The sequence below is a fragment of the Eriocheir sinensis genome, chromosome 22 (assembly GCF_024679095.1).
Source record: "Eriocheir sinensis breed Jianghai 21 chromosome 22, ASM2467909v1, whole genome shotgun sequence".
Classification (NCBI taxonomy): Eukaryota; Metazoa; Arthropoda; class Malacostraca; order Decapoda; family Varunidae; genus Eriocheir; species Eriocheir sinensis.
The window spans coordinates 1,602,619-1,619,018 of NC_066530.1; the positions used below are offsets into that span (position 1 = coordinate 1,602,619).

General features: G+C 40.4%; 3 protein-coding genes and 1 long non-coding RNA gene across 13 annotated transcripts in view; 2 read left to right on the plus strand and 2 right to left on the minus strand.

Moving 5' to 3' along the window:
* Positions 1–1,745, minus strand: part of LOC127001912 (COMM domain-containing protein 4-like) — a 74,588-nt gene extending 72,843 nt beyond the window's left edge. For all 7 annotated transcript variants that reach the window (XR_007755546.1, XR_007755544.1, XR_007755545.1 and 4 more), the window contains exon 1: positions 1,507–1,745. The gene's annotated coding sequence lies outside the window, so the exon portion shown is untranslated. The remainder of the gene's footprint in view (positions 1–1,506) is intronic.
* A 308-nt stretch (positions 1,746–2,053) lies between these two features.
* Positions 2,054–3,157, plus strand: LOC127001925 (uncharacterized). The gene is made up of 2 exons (XR_007755561.1): positions 2,054–2,666; positions 2,779–3,157. It is a non-coding gene; the product is annotated as an uncharacterized LOC127001925 (long non-coding RNA).
* Positions 2,840–15,881, minus strand: LOC127001916 (saccharopine dehydrogenase-like oxidoreductase). Of its 4 annotated transcripts, none has more exons than XM_050867164.1 (11): positions 15,766–15,833; positions 11,626–11,698; positions 11,163–11,239; positions 9,370–9,579; positions 8,519–8,729; positions 7,973–8,022; positions 7,626–7,759; positions 6,995–7,229; positions 6,342–6,509; positions 5,352–5,446; positions 2,840–4,623 (listed from the first exon to the last, which is right to left on the minus strand). In XM_050867164.1, exons 3-11 carry the CDS (start codon positions 11,232–11,234, stop codon positions 4,530–4,532), a joined length of 1,269 nt encoding a protein of 422 aa, XP_050723121.1. In that variant the 5' UTR covers positions 11,235–11,239; positions 11,626–11,698; positions 15,766–15,833; the 3' UTR covers positions 2,840–4,529. The 4 variants fall into 4 exon arrangements, with proteins under 4 accessions (XP_050723121.1, XP_050723122.1, XP_050723120.1 ...); XM_050867165.1 differs by lacking the exon at positions 15,766–15,833 and adding an exon at positions 15,462–15,524; XM_050867163.1 differs by lacking the exon at positions 11,626–11,698 and having other exon boundaries at positions 15,766–15,881.
* On the plus strand, positions 11,705–14,515 carry LOC127001915 (uncharacterized). The gene is made up of 2 exons (XM_050867162.1): positions 11,705–11,992; positions 12,131–14,515. The coding sequence occupies exon 2, from the start codon at positions 12,613–12,615 to the stop codon at positions 13,930–13,932; it is 1,320 nt and encodes a 439-aa protein (XP_050723119.1). The 5' UTR covers positions 11,705–11,992; positions 12,131–12,612; the 3' UTR covers positions 13,933–14,515.
* Positions 15,882–16,400: the final 519 nt, after the last annotated feature.

A 16,400-nucleotide genomic window follows, 5' to 3' on the forward strand; every position in this document is an offset into this window, starting at 1 on the left:
GAACCATGGTCACGATTGACAACTATTCAGCGAGCTCCTTCAACCTGCAACAGGGAAGGGCGTCAGCAAGGAACATCAACCTAATGCCAGCTTGATTGAGTGCAGTGTGTGTGTGTGTGTGTGTGTGTGTGTGTGTGTGTGTGTGTGTGTGTGTGTGTGTGTGTGTGTGTGTGCCTCAAATAACCAAAGCTAGGCACTATTTCACCTCCAAGGCAATCTAGCTAAAGGAAAATGGAAATGAAATCCATAATGGTCAAAACTACATCCTTATGCTGAACACCTTGACTGACATGCATGTCAGTCCTCCACCTTCACCAATAAAGCAAAAATACAAAAAATATTCCAATAAATTAGAAAATACAATTAGAAGAGGAGAGGAAGAGGAAATCAAAAAGGAAGAAAAGAGGAACAGGAGGATAATAAAAGGAGAAGGAGGAGGAAAAGGAGGAGCCACATAGTTGATCCAAAAATTAATATCTAGTTAGTATTCCAGTGCTTACTCTTTTAAAAATGCAATAAGGTGATGATGATGATGATGATGATGATGATGAAAAACAACTCAAATAATCATAAAGGTCAAAGTATTGTTAATGGCGATAGGTTACATTTTAGGAGGTAGTCATGGATTTTTTTTTTTATATAGTAAAGGAAACAGCTCAAGGGCAAAAAAAAAAAAAAATAAATAAATAAAATACATACATGAGTCGTCACCTGACCCAGCGTTCCGACCTGAAGATTAACACCATCCCGTCTTTTGTAGGAGGTCACCATTCCCCCCCCCCTCCTGGCACCCCCAAACTGCACCCCACCACCCACCCCCACCCACAAACCCTTCCGGCACCACCACATTGCACTCCACCCCCCCACCCCTGCCCCCAATGCACCCCCCACCCCCACCCCCCAACCTTCCCACAGCTTTGCCAGACCCCAGTTCCCCATCTCCCTTTTCCATACATTTTTTTTTTAATTTACTTTCATATGTAACTTGTAATTTGTATATTTTCATCCTTACAGCTGCCAAAACTAGATAAACCATATATTATCATTACTATTACACACACACACACACACACACACATACTCACTTTGGTAAATTGGTCACAAAAAAAGAAAAATATACACAAGATGACAAAAAAATAAAAGAAATGGAAAGAAAAAGGAAGGAGAAAAAGCAAGGAACACACACACACACACACACACACACACACACACACACTTTGGTAAATTGGTCACAAAAAAGAAAAATATACACAAGATGACAAGAAAATAAAAGAAATGGAAAGAAAAAGGAAGGAGAAAAAGCAAGGAACACACACACACACACACACACACACACACACACACACACACACACACACACACACACACACACACACACACACACACACACACACACACACACACACACACACACACCTCAAACACGTGCTAAATAGACAATAACACTACATGGATCAACACACAGCATGACATGACCAAAAAAAGAAACATCAACAGAACACTTACCCAAGATGACAGCCACGCACCTCCAGACAGCCCTCTCTTCTTCTTCTCCTATTTATCTCCTTTTACGGCACTATAAGTCTTCCTCTTGGTGTATATAGACTCTTGGATTATCGCTGCACTTTGTATCCACGTGTTAGTCTTATTCAGCCGGTATTTAGTAGAGAAATGATGAATGATTTTGACGTTTGTTATCGTAATCAGCTGGCACCTCCTACTTTGGTCTCGGTCTGAGTCATGGCGAGGAGTGGATTACGGGCCTATATTATTTACTTGTTTACTTATTTATTACTTTATAGGAGGCAGTTCAAGGGGAAAATAGAAATAACCTAACAAATACCATCAACTATTACCTTCGTAGAACAGGAAGAAGCCCATAAAAGAAACTCACAAATTATTAAGATGTCAAATGGTTGGGTCTGGATATGGGTTAAGTTGGATATTCAATAAGAAATGAATGATTGAAGGATTGATTACGGGACTATATTATTTACTTGTTTACTTATTTATTACTTTATAGGAGGTAGTTCAAGGGGAAAATAGAGATAACTTAACAAATACCATCAAATATTGCCCTCGTAGAACAGGAAGAGGTCCATTAAGGAAGCCCACAAAGTATTACTCCCAAAAACTATGAATAAGACTTGGGAGATAATCTTGTTTAACTAATTTCATAACTACTGAACTGAGCTAGTCAATTAAGTAATGAATGAAAATGATGTAAATCGTGTCAGTGAGCAGAACTGGCCATTAACAAAACAGCCCATCATAAAATAACCAAATGTCATCTAAATTTAATGGCCTGAGACATGGATACAGTCTCCAAAGGCCTGTCTTAAATACTCTATGTCTTGCTGTTTCCTGGGTTAATTATTAGATAAATATTAACGAAGCCCAGGGCAAAATTTATAATCTTTATGGGCAAGTAACGTGTTTGGGGCAGGATCTCTTTAATAAATATGTAAGTGTGGTTTTGGTCTTAGCTATAAAGGCTGCCAGGATCTATAACGCTTATTTACTGTTATTCTCATACTTAAAATTTTGTCTACTGGTCAAAATAAAGTTAACAAAAATGAACATAGAGTTAAAAGATGTATAGAGAACTGCCATACAATTCTATATATACTTTTATGCCTATTTTTATACTTTTACATAATCTTCAGGTCAAAATCAAGTCAACAAAAATAAGCATAGAGTTGAAAGATGTATAGAGAACTGCCATACAATTCTATATATACTGTTATGCCTATTTTTATACTTTTACGTAATCTTCAGGTCAAAATCAGGTCAACAAAAGTAACGTAGAGGTTGACACGCTTCTAATAACAGGCATTCGGACAACTAATGATTTCTTTATTTTATACATTCCCTTGCAACAGTACACAATGGGACAGCTATAAATCAGTATCACAGTCTCTTGTATATATGGACCTTGGTTAGTATGCGCTCCCTTTCACATCAATGTTAGAAGACAGAAATACTGAACAACAACTAACATGAACACAACTCACTCTCTCTCTCTTTACGTCATGTCAAATTTACGTATATATAACTTGATTTAACAATGCCATGACAATTGCTACTACTCTCTCTCTCTTTCTTACTTTATACAATGCCAAATTTACAAATATATAACTCAATTTAACAAGAAAACTATGAACATTCTCTCTCTTTCTCTGCATACAAAAATATCGTCTTCCAACTACGGTATACAATTATTTATCTTATTTATCCTAACGCTGAAGGAATCTCGTAAGGGGACAAACACACACACATCCCTACCCACAAAAATAAACAACAAACAAACAGGCAATAAAGGGTAAACACTGAACACTCCACACGTCAAACTGCGAAAAAGACACACAAACATGAAGGCCTCCAAGAATATTAACCACTGGGAAGAACACTTATAAGGCGTGGCTGAGAGCTCGGAAATGTTGAAAAACCTATACATGAATGCTTATATGTGCGATTCTTTTCACCCCGTGGTATATGGTCCTCGTTATTTATATTGTTAATTTTCATATGAGCCGTTTAGTGTTAAAGGGGCGATCATATATAAACGAGGCATTATTCACTTAAAGGCGCGGCAGAGAGCTTGGAAATGTTGAAAAACCTATATATGAATGCTTAATGTGCGATTCTTTTCACCCCCTCCATATACAAACAAGGCATTATTCTGTTTTTAGCTGCATCTGTCGGGTGAATTCTTGCTGTAATTCATGGTGAAGTAAAAAAAGGTGTATGTGCATGCTTAGGTGTAGTTCTTTCCATCATCAATTCCTTGGTAATGAAAGAGAGCTAATATGAATGCTTATGCACAATTCTATTCACTATCAATTCCTCGGTAATGAAAAAAAGCTATATATGAATGCTTAATGTGCAATCTTTTCGCCATCAATTCCTCATTAACGAAAGAAACCTATATATGAATGCTTATGTGCGATTCATTAAACCATTAATTCAACTATTTATATATTAAGTTGGCACACTGAGGGAAAACCAGCAAACGATACATAGCCATCAAACTATAGGAGATATACATATACTTAATATTCTCTAAGATATCACTTAGTTTATGCAAATCAACATCAACTCCTTACTTATTACTGTATTTCATGAGATATTGCACTAAGAAAACCAGCAAGAAATTCTATCATCAAACTGTAAGAATAAAAGAGGAGAGGTCTATGTATGCAGCCTTTCTTCAATTCAGTTTCTGTTTTGGTTGGGTTTGTTTATTTTTTTGTCCCACGGTTATTCTTCTTCTTTGTTTGACATCCTCATTTTCCTTTATGGGGTTGAACAGTTGTGATGAATCCAATTTGGGTCATTTTATCAATGCTGTGTTTGTTTATTCTCTTGTTCCATAAGTGAGTGATGAATGCAGAGTTTCCTGTAGGTTGTGATCTACCTTTATTTGTTCATTCTTTTGTTCTTGAGTTGACTTGCATTGACAACATGTTTTCAGATTCAAGTGCAGAGGTTGTCTTGGTGGTGGCGGCTGCTGCAATGTTCTAAAGCAATTATTCAGAAGCAACGAAACAAATGCCCTTCTTCTCAAGGCGCTGGCGAAGGGAGGTCTTGCGGAAGGCTGCCGCTGGAGGGAACACACCACCCCTGTGAAGGCCAGAGGAAAGGAAACATTAACACCATCATCACTGGTTAACACTTTTCCCTTATAGATGCAAAGAAAGGCAATGTTATATTCTTCTGTATTCAATAGACAGAGTGTAAGTAAATAAAGCATGCTAGGTAAGTGATATTAAGGACAGGATACATTAATTTTTTGCAGACATGATCTCTAGTATACAAAAGTCAACATTTAGAAGCAGGGAGGAGAGTGTATATGATCGTCCCAAGTGGAAAAGACTCATTGCCCGTCCAACCCCATGAGGAAAAATAAGGACACTAAACAAAAAGAAGAAGAAAGACTTTTTTTTTGCAGATAAGATCTCTAGTATATGAAAGTCAATGTTTAGAAGCAGGGAGGAGAGTGTATACGATCGTCACAAGTGGGAAAGACTCATAGCCAGTCCAGCCCCATAAGGAAAAATAAGGACATCAAATAAAAAGAAGAAAGAGAAGATTTAACATTGAGAAGCAAAAAAAAAGGCAGGAGAAAGAATTTGATGCAAGGAGAGACTCATAGCCAGTACAACCCCATAAAGGAAAATAAGGACATAAATGAAAAGAAGAAAAAAAAAGAGAAAAAGAAATAACATTAGAAGAAAAAAAAGCAGGAGGGAGAATTTAATGCAAGGATGAAATTTCACTCACAAGCCAAATAAAGCAAGCAAGATTTTAAAGCAAGTAAATAAAAGTAAAAAGGAGGCGAGTTCTCTTACTTCCCCGGCAGCCTGTCCTCCTCCTCCAGGATGGTCATGGCCGCCTGCGTGATCAGGATAGCAGTGCCGAAGTACCCCGGGTCTGGCCCCTTCACCTGGAAAGGAAGGCATAGACTCTGGTCACATACAAAATAACATGGTTTGCTCAAAGGGACACCCACGTATCTCAAGGCTGGGACAAGTTGATCGATGCTTAGAGGGGCTTGGAATGAGAAGGGTAGCTGTGTGGAGGCTTGTTTAGGGGACCTGTCACTGGTGGAGGCAGTGAGTGAGTGAAGCGATGCGCCCCCTGGCAAATTTTTTTTTTTTTTTTTTTTTTAACAAAGGAGACAGCTCAAGGGCACAAAAACAGGAAACAATAATAAAAAAGCCTGCTACTCGCTGCTCCTAAATGCTCCCTGTTTTTAAGTTATATTGCTAATTTTTATAAGAGGTGTTTATTGTATGGGGCAACCAAAACCGATTAAGGCAGCATTTTGTTTTTAGCGGCATCTGGCAGCTAAATTCTTGTTGCATTACGTAATGAAGCAGTGATTAGCAGGTTTTTTTTTTTTTTTTTTCTTCTTCTTTATTACCCTTGAGCTGTTTCCTACATCATAAAAAAAGTACATGAAAAAGTGACCTTAAACTGGGTGATTGATGGTGAAAAGATTGCCCGTTAAGCATTCATATATAGCTTTTTATCATTACCGAGGAATTGATAGTGAATAGAATCGTGCTTAAGAATTCATATTAGCTATTTCTCATTACCAAGGATTTGACGGTGGAAATAACTACACCTACGCATTCATATACAACTTTTTTTTCCTTACTAAAGTTGCATTATTTTTCTGTCAAACTTAACTGGAGTGGAGCACGTGGAGTCTGATGATCACTTTAAAAACACAATATGCTCAAAACTATAAAATGGCAGGTTGCTCTTTTTACACTATACACCTCATACTTTAAGTCCAGCCCTTTACTCCCTTGACATTCCATTCTTCTACACACCTTGACAGTCTTGGTAACATTGGGTGGCTCTGTGTGCTGCTGGTCAGGGTCCTCCAGCTTCTTGTCCCAGCCCTTGCCTGTCAGCACCACCAGGAACTTGAGGCCGGTCAGATCAGAGCGCTTGGGACCCTTGGTAGTGACTACTCCGGCGGTGAAGAGCTCTGGGTACTGGACGGGCATGAGGGAAGAGAATGAATATGAAAAGAAAACTATTATGAAAATACAAAGAGAAATGAAGTAGGAGAAGAAAGGGAATGATCAGATGTTACGGAAAATGTTACAAGAAAAGCTAAAAAGTTAAAAGAAAGAAGAGAATAAGTATAAATCAAGAAAACTGTTACGAAAAAAACTAAAAATTACAGTATAAAAAGGAAAACCAAAAATTACAACCAAGAAAAGTGTAAATAAAATAAGGAATAGAATAAAAAGGAATAAAAAGTACAACAAAAAATTACAACTAAGAAAAATGTAAATAAAATAAGGAATAGAAGAAAAATAAAAAATAAAAATAAAAAAATACAACGAAGAAAAATGTTATGAAGAATGAAAGAGCAAAAACACAAGTAAATGAAAAGCAATAATAATAACAAAAATAACAAAGATAATGACAACACAATAGCAAATAACATCAACAACAACGAAAACCTCCGCACCTGCAGCAAGAGTTTCCGGGTGAACGAAAACATGGTCATCACGTAGAAGAAGATGCCAAAGAGGATCGCCATGTAGGCTTTGATGCGACTCATGCCGAAGTACACCTGGAACTGGGTGGGCCGCATCTTCTCCTTCTCGTACAGGATCCTCTGAGACCGCATCACCACTGACCGATCCGATGCCATGTTGGGAATACACCACGCCTTGGCCTCCTCACTGTAGAACAACTTGCCTCTGAAAACACAAAAGGTAAGGTAAAGTTGGGACCGCACACTATAGATGCACATGGTCGCAGCGCTCATCTCTCCCCCAGTGGCCTCTGAGCCTGTAGTGGGAGAGAACCCTTAACCAGCACCAGTGTAAAAACCAGGTTACCACAGCTTACTTTCCCCAGGTTTACCCAGGTACCAATTTATTGACCATCCAGAAAGGAATGACGAACAGCTGAGTGGGCTGCTGACTCGACACTAATCACTATATCGCATAACATATCACTCATTACAAGCTCTCCTCTCCTAGGCTGCTCCCTTGACATCATTTCCAATATCAATCACCCAAAAGCCAGAGATAATTTTTCTTACTCTTTCTCACTGGAAATCAACCACTCAAGAAAGCTTTTCTACCCCTTACCGTGGCTCAGGCTTGTAGGCAGGCTTGGGCAGCGGGGTGGTGAAGAGCTTCTTGCGCAGCCCCTTCAGTTCCTTGCTGTGAGTGAGGCCCAGCACGGCACACTCCATGGTGGTGAAGTTGATGGACGACTTCCCCTGAACACAAAACACCAAGAGTATATTAGGTCGGTATTCTCGGACGCTTCCGCCTCTCACATCCACTATTTTCAGAGCCCCAAAAGGTGATTAATAGGGTTCTAATGAGTGCTCTTTAAGGTTTGGGCACAGAAGAAAGGTCAAGCTACCACCAGTCATAAAACTACCTCTGGAAAAGCCCAAAACTCCTTGACAGTGATCAGAAACATTTACCTTGGAGTCCTCATCCAGGGTAACAACAGCCTCAACAGAGTTCACATCTCCTGTGGATGGGGAGGAGTCAAGTCACTGGGTGGTTTGTGTTTAGAGAAAAATGCTCAGAGAAGGTGGGAGAATGGTGGAGTCAGTAGGTAATACATTCTTTTAATCAGAAAAGTACCAAACACAAAAAAAATTATGCATAAAAAATATGTTTGTTACTGAGAGGATCTGAGTGATGCAAACATAAGTAAATTAGTCAAAAGCAAATGTCAGAGGTGATTAGTTCATAAGGAATTCCTTCAATCAAAAAATTACCAATGACAGAAAAAATAAAGATATTCAAGAGAAAACAAGACTCTTAGTGACTGAAGCAGAAGTAAATGAAGAAAAAAGAAGAAAAGAAGAAAAAGAAAAAAGAAAAAGGAAAAAAGAAAAAAGAATGCAAAATCAAGTATGAAAAATAAAATTAGTAAGAAAAAAAAAGAAAAAAAATCAACCCCAAACACCATTATGCAACCCAACACAAACAAAAACAAAATAAACACAAGCGACCATCACCTGGGAAAACCTCTTGCAGGAAGGTGGTGCCGAGGTCCGCAGGGATGGAGTCGAAGCCGCAGGACCCAACCACATACTTCCCGGCCTTCTCTGCTGCCTCGGTATATTCCAGTTGTGCTTGCTCGAGGTACTGAGGCTCACCGCTGATGTCGACAACGTGCGCCCCGCCCTCCACACATGCCTTCACGACCTTCAGCCCATAGTAACGGTACTGTGGAAGGGCAAGGGGAGGATTCCTAAGTCTTGAAGAGGAAAAGTAATGCATTCTTCCTTCCTTAAATAATCACTGTCTCTGTTTTCTCGTCTGTCTGTCTGTCTATCTATTTTATACACTTCCCGTGAGTCAAATCTAATATAATCTTCTGAGTCAGTGTTTTTATGTATATGTGTGTCAAATGCTGTCTCTCTCTGTTTCTCATCTCCTGTCTCTGTGTGCCTGTCTTTGTGTGCATGTTAGTTTCTCTATGTCTGTCTCTGTATCTCATTACTGCCACTCATAAATGATGTAATACTCTTGTGGTTTGCTCTCTTAAAACCAACACAAACTTCAATAATGTCAAAAAATTCAGTTTTCTGTATAAAGCACTAAATGCTTGGAATGGATTAAGGGGAGAAAGTTATATTGTGATAGTAAAGTGTGTCAAACAATTTAAGGAAAGACTAGATAATTACAGATATGGAGACAGGACCTCATGACTACAGGTCAAGCCCTGTATACTTCAACTAGGTAAATACACACACCTTCACAACCATTACCCATTAGCCCAGTGCATTGTCAGAGGGAAGATCTTTTGCTACAGCCCTTCCTTACATTCTCTGCCTACGTCGTTGACCTCTTCAACTTGACTTACCGGTCCCACGCAGTTTATGACGACCTTCGACCGCTCTGCCATTTTCTTCAGGCTTTCTTCGTCATTCACGTTGACCACAATCAGCTCAGCCTTGGCAAGCTCCAGACCGGTGTTGACTCGTGCTGTCTCCAAGGTGTGTTCCAGCTTCTCCTTGTTGCGGCCAGCGAAGGCGTATGTCAGGTTGGGGTGCTCCTCGGCGATTCGGCCAATCTAAGGAGTGCAGGTGTGTGTGACTATTTTTTTTTCAATACGTAAATCGACACAACCATTTACCCAAACACAATATTAATGAGGGAAGGTTTGATTAAGGCTAAGTTACCATTTGGTTAGGTTAAGTTATGGTGCTATGCTTTTTTATGCATACCATACATAAATCAACAGTGATCCACTCATCAAACCATGATTTCAATTAGGCTAGATTTAATTAGGGTTAACCAAAAGGTACGGTTAACTTTGATGTGGTACAGTTAACTCTGATTTGGTACGGTTAACTCTGATTTGGTACGGTTAACTCTGATTTGGTACGGGTAACTCTGATTTGGTACGGGTAACTCTGATTTGGTACGGGTAACTCTGATTTGGTACGGGTAACTCTGATTTGGTACGGGTAACTCTGATTTGGTACGGGTAACTCTGATTTGGTACGGGTAACTCTGATTTGGTACGGGTAACTCTGATTTGGTACGGGTAACTCTGATTTGGTACGGGTAACTCTGATTTGGTACGGGTAACTCTGATTTGGTACGGGTAACTCTGATTTGGTACGGGTAACTCTGATTTGGTACGGTTAACTCTGATTTGGTACGGTTAACTCTGATTTGGTACGGTTAACTCTGATGCGGTATGGTTAACTCTGATGTGGTACAGTTAACTTTGATGTGGTATGGTTAACTTTGATGAGGTATGGTTAACTTTGATGTGGTACGGTTAACTCTGATGTGGTACGGTTAACTATGATGAGGTACGGTTAACTTTGATGAGGTATGGTTAACTCTGATGCGGTACGGTTAACTTTGATGAGGTACGGTTAACTCTGATGCGGTACGGTTAACTTTGATGTGGCACGGTTAACTTTGATGTGGCATGGTTAACTTTGATGTGGCATGGTTAACTTTGATGTGGCACGGTTAACTTTGATGTGGCATGGTTAACGCTGATGCAGTACGGTTAACGCTGATGCGGTACGGTTAACTCTGATGCGGTACGGTTAACTCTGATGCGGTACGGTTAACTCTGATGCTGTATGGTTAACTCTGATGCTGTATGGTTAACTCTGATGTGGTACAGTTAACTCTGATGTGGTACGGTTAACTCTGATGCGGTAGGGTTAACTCTGATGCGGTAGGGTTAACTCTGATGCGGTACCGTTAACTCTGATGCGGTAGGGTTAACTCTGATGCGGTAGGGTTAACTCTGATGCGGTACCGTTAACTCTGATGCGGTACGGTTAAATTTGATGTGGTACGGTTAAATTTGATGTGGTACGGTTAACTCTGATGTGGTACGGTTAACTCTGATGTGGTACGGTTAACTCTGATGTGGTACAGTTAACTATGATGAGGTACAGTTACCTATGATGAGGTATGGTTAACTTTGATGAGGTATGGTTAACTTTGATGTGGTATGGTTAACTTTGATGTGGTATGGTTAACTTTGATGTGGTATGGTTAACTTTGATGTGGTATGGTTAACTTTGAATGGGGTGTGGTTACCATCCCTTGGGCTCACTGGACAGTTGAGACTGGTAATTATCTAATGTGATCTAATTATTTAGTACTCATAACATTACTTACTTCCTCTGCCACATATTGTCCTGTGTAGCCCGTGGCCCCAAGAACCACAAAGTCACACCTCGCTGTTGCCATTCTTCCTGCAATAGAGCAAGAAAATACATTGGGGTAAAAAGACATGCCATTGAAATATTGACAGAAGTGCTAATATAAAGGGTATACTTAGACCCATCAACTGAAGTGAACTTTAACTTATGAGATCTTGTGACACTTTATTCTTAGTATTACTTTATCCTACAAAATGTTCTTTCTTCTTCCTTTCCTTCCATCATCCCTCTCTATGCCTTTCTTTTTCCGTCATGCTAATCTTTCTTCATCATCTCTCCTTTATATTTATCCTTTCCCTTTTTTGTCTGCCATGTCTAAAAATGAAAGAAGTGGACGGAAGACAATGGATAAGAAAAATGGATGAGAAATCAAGCTTTAAGATGAGGAAGCTGTACAAATGGACCCTGTCACCTATTACCGGTATCAGGAGGGCAAGACAGCCGGCAGCAGAAGATAAGAGGAACCTGTCACCACGCCGGGGCCTGAAGAGACTGTGAGAAAGTGAGAGATAGTGACGTATGTATGCACTTAATGCCACTGATGATAATGAGTCACGTGGAGCAAAGGGGCAAGGGTAACACGCAGACAGGTGAACTCTTTCCTGGACTTTGGAAATAATCATGAGAACCTGAAGAGACAGTGTGGAGGTGAAAGTACGAGATAGTGCTGTACATATCCACTTGCTTCTGATAATGAGCCACCTGGGGCAAAGGTAACACAAAGACAGATGAACTCTTTCGTGGACTTTGGAAATACTTATGAGAACCTGAAGAGACAGTGTGGAGGTGAAAGTATGAGATAGTGCTGTACATATCCACTTGCTTCTGATAATGAGTCACCTGGGGCAAAGGTAACACAAAGACAGATGAACTCTTTCGTGGACTTTGGAAACACTTATGAGAACCTGAATAGACAGTGTGGAGGTGAAAGTATGAGATAGTGACAAAAATATCCACTTGCTTCTGATAAGGAGTCACCTGGGACAAAGGTAACATGCAGATAGGTGAACACTTTCATGGACTTTGGAAATACTTATAAGAACCTTTAGAGACAGTGTGGGGTGAAAATATGAGATAGTGATGTAAATATGCACTTGCTTATGATAATGAATAACCTGGGGCAAAGGTAACACGCAGACAGGTGAGGTGGTGACTGAAAAATTGTAACTGTGGCGGCGGGGAGTAGGTGTTCGAACCCGCGTCCACCTGAACACGGCGCCGGCACACTAACCACTCACCCAGCGCCTCCCTTCTCTCAGAATGACTCTCCTCCTTACTCTTAAAACATTTATGATTGTTATTTGTATATCCTAACAGTTTACCGTCCTCCATCCTACACACAGAAAGATAACATTGCCCTTATTGAATTCATATCAAATATCTGCGTCAGTAAAGAATTTATAATTATGGGTGACTTCAATCTGCCCTCCATCTCTTGGAATGATGTGGTGCCAGACCATAACACTACTGCTTGTGACACCATGTTTCTTAACCTATTCCAAACTTTGGGTCTCCATCAGTGGGTTCTAGAACCAACTTTTATTAAGTTAGGAAACATTTTGGATTTAATCCTTACCACTGAAGATGACCGTATTCAAGATATCAACATATTTCCTCCTTTTCCTAATTGTGGCCATGCTCTTGTTAAAATAGCACATCTCTATCAAGGAGAAGACACTCGTGATAGGGTTGGTGCTCCTCTATTGGACTGGGCCAGGGGTAAATATGGTAAGATCTGCAATGCTCTTCAGCAAATTGATTGGGACTACGAACTAATGCATCTCGATGTTGACACTGCTAATGCCTTTTTATCCAACACCCTGATCCAGTTAGCCAACCAATTCATCCCTATAAAGAGGCCTCGGAGTAAGTGTCCACCTTGGAGTAAAGATATTCCTCGTAATCTATTTAAACAACGCAGCAAACTTTGGATGGAATACAAACACTTACGACAAGCTCATGGTAGACAGTCTTACCTCACGCTACAAAAGCTATTCAAGTTTAATGAGACCAATGCTATTCTATGGGCTTCTGCCCTAACCACTCAAATCAACTATGAGGACAGGCTCATCCAGCTCCGCTCTGTTAAACCTAAGCTGTTCCACTCCTACATCAGGAACAAAAAAGTTGATCGTCCTAAAGTTGGCCCCCTTATGATAAATGGAAATCTAACGGATGACCCAGATTGTATGGCAGATTCATTTGCCAAAGCTTTTGCCTCTGTATTTGTTGTGGAGTCTTCCAACAATGTATTTCCCCACCAAGTGTGTAACGGTAATATATCAGATGTCCAGTTCTTCCCAAGAGATGTTGAATCCCACTTAAAAACTCTCAATGCTGACAGTGCTGTGGGACCAGATGGCCTCCACCCTCGGCTACTTAAGGAATGTGTTCTTGAACTTGCCTACCCCATGGCTATCCTTTTCAATATGTCAATGGCCTCAGGCTCCCTTCCTCAATTGTGGAAACTTTCCCATGTATCCCCCATCTATAAGAAAGGGCCTCATAGTGATCCCCTAAACTACAGACCCATCAGCCTCAATCCCATACCCTGCAAAACTATGGAGTGCATTATCTGCAAGTCTCTTTTTGGATTCATTAAAGATCACTTATTGTTCGACAAACGCCAGTTTGGCTTCAGGCCAAACAGATCTGTGTCAGATCAGCTCCTACTCACTTACGACTATGTAACATACTGGTACAACCAGGGTCACGTGGTGGAATAGATTCTATTTGATTTCGTCAAGGCGTTCAACCGTGTTCACCACCAGGTACTGGTAGATAAGTTAATCTCTATTGGGATCTCTGGGAATCTTTTACAATTGATCATCAGCTTCCTTGTTGGTCGCACCATGAGGGTCTCTATCAGTGGTTGTGTAAGTTCTCCTAAGCCAGTTCTAAGTGGTGTTCCGCAAGGCTCCGTTTTGGGACCACTCCTGTTTCTTATCTTCATTAACCACACTTGTTCTCAACTCCAATGTGAGTACAAAATGTTTGCAGAGATCTTAAAACCATTTAGCTCCTTTATCTAATTCTGATCAAGCCTCACATGAAATCCAAAATAGTATTGATATGCTGTCAGCCACTGCCTTCTCCTGGGGGCTTAGATTCTCCTCTAACAAATGTGTCCACCTCTGCTTTGCTAGACTACACCATGTGATGATAGACAATCTTCATCCTCTATACAAACTTGATGGTTCACCAATCAACCGCTGTTCAACACAAAAAGACCTCGGTGTGATTGTAGACAACAAATTGAAATTTCACCAACATATCATAAGTACTGTTACAAAGACTGGAGGTGTTGCAACAAACCTGTTGAGGTCCACTGTCTGCCACTCAGCTAAGTTCCTGTCCTCCCTGTATATCTCTGAGGTTAGACCTATTCTAGATTTTGCTTTCCCTGTGTGGAACTCGGGTTATCAGGGAGATTGGAAATTGTTGGAATCCGTGCAACGTAGGTGGACTAAACAGGTTGATGGGCTAAATGATCTCTCGTATGCTGATAGACTGGCCAGGCTTAACCTTTTTTCAGTCAAAGGTAGAATGCTAAGACAAGACATGATCTACTGCTACAAAATATTCCATGGTCTATGCTCTATTCAACCTTCTGATGTTTTCACACTGTCCCCACCAGTGAGCACTAGAGGCCACCAATTCAAGATCCTGATGCAGCACACAGAAATGGAAGCTCGTAGGTGATTTTTCTCTTGTCGGGTGATTCAGTGTTGGAACTCCTTGCCCTCTGATGTGGTTAATGCTCCAAGCCTGTCAACTTTTATGTCTCAGCTACAACTACTTTCGAGTGCTGAACTCTCCTACTTTTAATTACCCTTTGCTAACTGTATCTTCTATAACTTTTAATTCTACTGTTCAAGTCTGTCATTACTTAAAGCTGAAGTTTACTTTAATTGGAAGACACACTCAACCAGTCACTATGTCAATTGTATCTATAATGCTGCCTGCTCGCCTGACTGGAGTGTCTGACTATTACTTTTGGGCCTGGCCTTCCCTGCCCAGTCTAGGCTGGTTGCCGGTTGGTATGGACCTACCAGGTGAGAATACCAGGTGAGAATATGAGAACCTAAAGTCTGGGAATACATGTCATCTTATATTACTGGTATTAATATGGTGAGACAGCCGGCAGGGGGACATAAAATTAAAAGGACCTTAAGAGATGGTGACAAGGTGAAAGCATGATGGATAGTGACGTAAATATGACCTTACTTAATAAATAAAGTCTGGGAATACGTACGTGTCTTCTTATATTACCGGTATTAATATGACGAGACAGCCGGCAAGGGGAGACGAAATTAAAAGGACCTTAACAGATAGTGAGAAGGTGAAAGCAAGCTGGATAGTGACGTAAATATGCACTTAATCCCGCATATGATAATGAGTCACCGGGGCAAGGTAACACGTAGACAGGTGGCCGCCTAGCAACGCCCACACCCACACGCCCACACGCCTTGACAACACACTTACACGCCCTCACACACGTCTACAGATCTGGAAAAGTTAATATTAATGGTCAAACGTGGTTGATATACGTTACTTACAGCTTAAATAAGGAAGAGGTGCGTGGAGGTACAGGTGAAGGGAGGAGGAAGCCGCGCGCACTGTTCCCAGATCCAAGGGTGTAGATATAACCTGTACTCGGTTTTTATTGACTATTTGTGCTTTTTGTTCATAGGAAAGTTTTTTTTTATTTGTTGTTTCCTTTATTATTGTCATTGGTGTGAATAAAAGTGCCACTCGCTTTAGGTTTGATTGATTGATTGGTACACTGCCGCACACCTCTGTCCTATTATTAGTCATCTCGATCTCATATCAACTATTTCTAAAGGTCAAAGAGTTGGTCAATCGGGTTCTAATGAGTGTTTCTTTAGATTCACGGTACAGAAGAAGGGTCAAACCACCATAAAACTACGCCTGGAAATGTCCCAAACTCCTATGAAAGCCTTGTCATATATGTGTTCTTGGACGACGCAATGTTTAGTAATACGTACGGCCCTTTAGCCACGTAATTGTTGTTCCTATTCTTATTGTTATCTTCATTATCATCATTCCTACCATTGTGTCTTTTTCGTTTCGTCGTACTAACTTCCCATGTATATTACTATTAAATACCATCACACTCTGTACTGCCTGGGAGTTAGGATGGCATGTTCCTCCCGTCGCCTTTGATGTTTAC